Genomic DNA, 7,042 nt, shown 5'->3' with positions numbered 1-7,042 from the left:
TTCCAGGCTTTTAAATAAGTTATCTAATTTTGTATGGAACTAGAGTGATGTTTTCAAATTTGAATTGCATTTAAACTTTTATTTATTTATTTTTATCTAGCCCTATATATTTTATGTGAAATTGTGCTACAGTTGTACACGTGCTCTTCTAACAAATCAATTGTTTATAGAGAGTTTTTGTTTTGTAAATCCTATTTTGCATTGCATTATTTTCTTACATGCTGCAATATCTGCATTAGGCACTTGATATGTGCGCATATTTATTATTTATATCCATTTTAACTTTTCATTTGTGCATGTATTTTATTGTATATTTACTGTCTTTTTTTATCATTAATAACATAAATATTTTCACAATATAAATAAAATACATTTTTCATTAAAAAATATTTTAAATAGCCTATAAAATATATTTTTTGATTTAATAAAAACGTCAAGTTTTCAGCTATATAACTGCCGATAAAATATAGTACCAAATCTAAATTAATCTATAATGTAATTTACAATTATTTTAAAATGTTCCTTTTATGTAATTAGTTTAAATTAAAAAAAAGATAATTTATTTTATAATTTTGACTATGAATATTTCTTTCTATTTTTCTTATTCTACCTCCCATTTTTGCTTAGTATTATATTAGCTGTAAGAGGATATTTAATTGCAATAGCATTTTTTAAATTTTGTTACAATACTTGTATTCATATTAATAATAATCTTTCTATCCAATATAAACATCTGTGTTCCCTGCTTATCATTAATAACATAAATATTTGCATAATATAAATAACATTTTCATAAAAAATATTTTAAATAGCCTATAAAATATATATTTTTATTTTTTGCTTAGAATACAAATATGGGCTGGTCAAGGAAAATGCTCATATAGATGAATGTTTGTGTGAGTGTTCGTGTGAGTCTGAACCTGTGTATCTCAAACCTGTTGAACCTAAAAGTCTCAAAGTTCAAATATATTCATGGCATATGGACCATGACAGGATATGCAACATTATGTTTCTGAACAACAAAATGTTTCTCAATTACAAAGTGTAGCTTTTCCAACCCGGTCTGAACATTAACGCCTGCTGGAAGAAAAAGGTATTTTCATAAATGCAGTTTTTGTAGGAAATGGTTCAGTGTTAGTTTGCATACAGATCAGATTTGTGATGTATTTTCTTAATGCCTGTGGCAAATCTCACCCTTTCATATGCAGGAATGTGCAGTTCACAGTCACAGAGAACAACAACTCCTCTAAACTCTGAAAAGAACTGCTCATATTTCACGTCTGCAGCTACAGCTTCCTGACCACCGAGTGTGTCACATTCTGACCTGGATGGAGAAAATGGGTTTCAAAAGACCAAGACCACATTGAAAATGTAGATTTTTTGTTCTTTTTTACAATTTTATTGAGGAAATAAAGTATTTTATTTTATATTTAATTTCCTTTATTATATATATATATATATATAAAATATTTGATATTATATATATATATATATATATATATATATAGGGTGCCGAAAAAGAATTAAGAGTCACAAACACATTTGAACTTAACTCAGATTTACTGTATTTCTTACTAAACAAAAGACCCTGACATACACAGCCTAAACTTCATATAGCATTAGACATATTGAACAAATCCTAGTCAGTAAAATATGTGCTTGTTTCGTAAAATATTGATTATCAATCTTTATAATAATAATCTTAATTCTTGTTGCTACAAACTCTTGCATTTAGATGATTTATTGTTTGACCCCCAAAAACTAGTAAAACAGCTGAAGAGAGAGAGCGCGTCCCGTCAGGTGGATGTGGAGATCAGAGAGGGTTCGACCGCTGTTGTGTTACTCCACTGCTCAGTCACTTAACAGGTGTATAAAAGAGTTTATCTAGTATCCAAGCAGCATGAACAGAGAGGCGCAGAACACACATCCCTCTGTTGCAAACGAGAGTTTCTCCAAAACGCATCTGGTGTGCTGAGGAGATAAACACGGCTTCTGAAGCACACGCTCTCTCTGTGTGTGATCCACGAGAGGGCCGCGTTTGTGCCGTCGTCCTCAGGGAAGCCCACAAACATGATCGAGATCACATGATCGGGAAATGAATGATGTGAAAACCAGTTTCACAACACTGAAGCACTAGACAGTGAAAAACACAGGTCGTCAGGTGGACAATTTAAAGACATTCAACTGATACAATAATGTCTTAGAAGTCCAGACAAATAAATGATCGTAACATGGAATCTATAGAGTGAATAGTCAAAGACAAATGCGTATTTTTGCAAACATTGGTGTCGGTTGATTTGTCTGTATTTCTCAGTGCTTAAAACATTCGTGCTGCAGGAGCGTCTGATTTCATCTGAGACGCTTCAGTATGTCATAACTACAACCATAAAGCATCCGCTTACTGAATCCCTGAACAGAATAACTGTTGTGTAGATACAGATAATGCTGACAGTAACTTCTGATCACCGTGTGAAGATGCAAAACTCAAATGTTAGGCATTTGCTGAACAACTGAAAATAAAATAAGACGAAAAAGGTACCCACATTAAGATTTGTATTCATTTTTATTAATGGAAAATGCTCATTTTAACATTATTTATAAGTTTCTGTATGTTTTTCAGTTTTTAGATCCATAATGCATCTAGATGTTTACTTTCAAGTTTTTGTGTATAATCCCTTTCTTTTCATATTTATTCATTACTAATTACTGCAATGCATTATTAATGCATTTAAATAAATGAAATTATTTTTAAAATAAATTAAAGTATGAAATAACTCATGATACATAAACACCATAAAAATATAGAATACATAGGAGTTACTATTATTTAAATTCTATTTATACAACATGGCAGAGTTTTTGTGCTCGTCTATGCAGATTTCATTGGGAAAATAGTACAAAAGGCTGGTAAAACATTATTAAATCAGGTTTCCCACAGGAAATATGAGCCTCGAGTTTACTAAACACAGGATATGAGTATTCAAATACTCCTGTACGATCCTGATCCATTATTCTGGGTTTATCTGTGGCTGTCAGACGTTTGCAGGGCTGAATATGAGAGGACAGTCAGACATTCAGCAGGCGTCAACGACTCAACCGACACCAAATGGAGCGAACGACTGGGAGAAAGAGGCAATTCACACCGGCAACGACACAGCCCATCACTGAACTGTTAGTGGAGCCGCAGTTTGCGCTGATCTGGGGGACATTTGTCACTGAATGCAGAGCTGCAATAGTTCATGAGTTCATGACAATGTATGTGATGAAAAATAATGTATAACGTCAAAGTTTGGGGTCAGTACGATTTTTTTTTAAAAGAAATTACAACTTTTATTCAGTAAGGATGCACTGAATTGATCAAAAGTGATAGTAAAGACATTTATACTGTTACAAAATATTTATATTTCAAATAAATGCTGTTCTTTTGAACCCTCTGTTTATCAAAGAATCCTGAAATATAAAATGTATCACAGCCTCCACAAAAATATTGGGCTGTTTTCAACATTGATAATAATCAGCATATTAGAATGATTTCTGAAGATCATGTGACACTGAAGACTGCAGTAATGATGATGAAAATTCAGCTTTGATCACAGCAATAAATTACATTTTAAAGGAACACTCCACTATGTTTGAAAATAGGCTCATTTTTCAACTCCCCTAGAGTTAAACAGTTGAGTTTGACCTATTTTTGAATCTAAAATAGGCTTATTGGAAGTTACCTAGCTGGGGACTATTTTCAGGCGCTGCGTAATATCATTGCGCCTGCTGCACTCATGGTACGGCAGCAAAGTTCCATGATTATTACGCCGGAATGAGAGTATAATTCCTAGCCATATCGGCCTAGAAAATCACAACTTTTCATTTTCCGTCGGTCTTAGTACACGATGTAACTACAGAAGAGTCAAGTTTTAAATAGGAAAAATATAGAAACTATTTGCTCATTTTTGAGCGAGATGCTAACGGTCTAATCAGATTCAATGATCTATGCTAAGCTACAGCTAAAAGTGCTACCGCCAGACCCGGAGATCGGCTGAATGGATTCGAAAAACGGTAAAACTCAACTGTTTAACTCTAGGGGAGGCGGAAAATGAGCCTATTTTCAAAAATAGTGGAGTGTTCCTTTAACAGATATTCATATAGAAAACAGCAATTTTAAATTGTAATAATAATTCACAATATTACAGTTTTTACTGTATTTTTGATCAAATAAATGCAGCCTCGGTGAGCAGAAGAGACTTCTTTCAAAAACCTAAAACCAACCCCAAACTTGTTAATGGTAGCGCATGGAAAGAGTTATGAAACGGAGTAAGTTTATATTGGACAAATCAGAAGTCAGATTAAGTATACAAAGGATGAAATTAATAAAACTGCATTAAGATTAGAATATGTAGGTAAGATTTCTTAACTTGCAGCTTTATCAAATACTTTTATCTAATCACCTTCTTTGATAAAAAAAAATTCCAAGTCCAAATCGAGTCACATTTTAGTCACGACATCAAATGTGCATTTGTAAATCTCATATCGACTGTATTTGTGAAAATTCCCAGTAAACACTTTCTCAAGAGTTTACAACATCCCTGATCAACAGTTACAGAAAAGTCTGCTTTATCTAGTCAAATCTGTCATATCTGATACTATATTTAAACTAACAGGAGAAAAATGGGAGAAATGATGAGGAGCGCCAAGTGCAGTTTGAAAGAGAAACTGAATGATAAAATCATATTTAGCTCATTACTTAAGTTTTATCAAACTGCCCACAAAGCGTCTACACTACGTGTTTTAGGGAGCGCTGATTAAATCGTGATATTATAATCTCACGGGGTCATAGCCATTACCCACAATAATGATCCACAGGCACTTCATTCAATAAAATATCAGGTTAGGTTGTTTTTCTTAAAGCGAAGCAGAAAAAAACAAGGAATACTGGGATTGAAAACCTGCTGAAGCACATCGACAACCGTGAGACTCCAGGACCTGAGACGGAGAAGCGGCTGAGGTACGACAGCTTTCGGTTGATATCCCACAATGCATGATTTGTAAACATCAAAACAAATTCGACAGGAAATGGAAGAGCGCCACCTGCAACACACGACATCTGTTTATCAACCAGCAGGCTGGAGAAAAGCGTTTTCTCTAAATAAGAGACGAGGAGCATCACCGGCTGAAGGAAGAGAGGAAGAAGAACAGAAAGCGAAGCGTGTAACAGGAAGACGTGAATTTCAGCGGGGAAAGACGCGAGCGGTGGGCGACAGACGGGTTACAGGAGTTCTTATCTAAAATATTAGAACATTTCAAACAATCTGATAGAATTTAGGACAATAATCATTATCAATAGCAGTTCGATCTTAATTATCATATCAATAATAATATTATTAGTGCTGTCAAACGATTAATCGCGATTAATCGCATCCAAAATAAAAGTTGTTTGCATAGTATATGTGTGTGTTCTGTGTATAATTATGCATATATAAATGCACACACATACAGTATATATTTTAAAAATATTTACATGTCTATATTTACATACATATAATTTATATTATAAATAAATATATGAAATATATAAACATAACCTATTTTTCTGAAATATATACATGCACGTGTGTGTATTTATATATGGGTCAAAGACGAAAAAGAGTTTAAGCATAAAAACAATAAGTGTAATACTGCTTTAAATTGTTGTTGTTTTTCCCCCCAAAATTTTAAGTTTAATTTAATTGCAATTTTTTGTTTTTCGGAGCAAAAAATAAATATCATACATTTTCCCCTGATTTACAGAAGATGCCCACTAAAATGTCATTCAGTGTAACAATCTCGTCAGGCATATTTACAACAAAAATCTATTTATGACATATTAAAAGACTAATTACTTACACCCCAAATACTAATTAGTTGTAATTTTACATTCTTTTAAATTTGCCACCATCCTAGGTTTTGCCCATTTGTCAGCAAGAATTTGTACTCATATAAAACCCAATAAAATGTAATATGCTCTCTTATTCTTTTATATATTTTAATATGTACAGGTCAGAATAAACATGTTGTTTGAATTTTTACATAACTATAAGTGTTACACTGAATGACAATGTAACATTATTTCAACCAAATTTTGACATTTTATTCTCCAAAAACGTATTCGAAACCTTACATGTAGACACTTTACTTACATTTAATGTGCTTTCTATGGACATAAAATCACTTTTGTAAATTTCTTTTGATGCGGACATCTTAACGTCTTTGACCCACATACATAATAAACATACACAGCACACATACATATAGTATGTAAACAAAAACTTTTATTTTGATTGCGATTAATCGTTTGACAGCACTAGATATTATTAATTGCAACTATTAAGATTCGTTGTGAGGTTTTCCTTGGCAGTCCCAAAAAAAGTGTTCCGTTCGCACCGCGTCGTTTCCATCACCTGCATTTATTAAACATCGGCGTCAAAAGACAAAAGCAGCTTTTCGTATTGTGTGTGTGACGCCGGAGCCCTTGAGCGTGTTTGGTGTGCGTCTCCTCAGAGCCGCGTCTGCGCCTCGGGCACGTAGATCTCGATGCTGTCGGCGCTCTCCGTGGCCGAGTTCTGTTTGACCGACTGAGCTCTCTTGGCCGCCATGAGCCGCTTGCGAGCCTCCTGTCTCTGTTTGTCCACCGCGTCGTTGCTCTTCTCTCGGCCCAGGCCGGGTGTACTCTTCCCAGGCTTCTTCGGCACCGGAGGAGCCTGTTTCTGGTTCTCCTGAACGTCACGCGGCTGGAAAGATCACAAACCATAAGAAACACACTCTTAATTAGGGCTGCGCCATTATGACAAAACTAGAACTGTCGATTATTCCCTTGAAATTGTAATTGCGATTATTAATTACGATTATCACAAATTTATGTTTTGAGTAGCTTTATACCATTGCTTGAAGCAACTGCATGCCATATTTTTATATGAAAATAAACAAGCTGAAAACACTCTTCCTAAAAAAACTTGCATTGCTTTTCTATAGTATTAAGCCTCAAATGTCAACTATCCATTGGTTTGGTTTC

The 7,042-nt window shown here is 34.0% G+C and overlaps 1 protein-coding gene across 1 annotated transcript in view; it reads right to left on the bottom strand.

Annotated features, from left to right (window-relative positions):
• Window positions 1-6,302: 6,302 nt before the first annotated feature.
• Window positions 6,303-7,042, bottom strand: part of LOC107705865 (disks large-associated protein 4-like) — a 120,944-nt gene continuing 120,204 nt past the window's right edge. Inside the window, exon 13 of the mRNA XM_016509371.1 lies at window positions 6,303-6,761. Within this exon, the coding sequence (XP_016364857.1) occupies window positions 6,528-6,761 (234 nt within the window). The 3' untranslated portion in view covers window positions 6,303-6,527. The remainder of the gene's footprint in view (window positions 6,762-7,042) is intronic.

This window comes from Sinocyclocheilus rhinocerous, unplaced genomic scaffold, assembly GCF_001515625.1.
Source record: "Sinocyclocheilus rhinocerous isolate Xijiao unplaced genomic scaffold, SAMN03320098_v1.1 scaffold1615, whole genome shotgun sequence".
Classification (NCBI taxonomy): Eukaryota; Metazoa; Chordata; class Actinopteri; order Cypriniformes; family Cyprinidae; genus Sinocyclocheilus; species Sinocyclocheilus rhinocerous.
The sequence above is the reverse complement of the archived record's forward strand: the minus strand, read 5'-3'. Positions and strand labels throughout refer to the sequence as shown.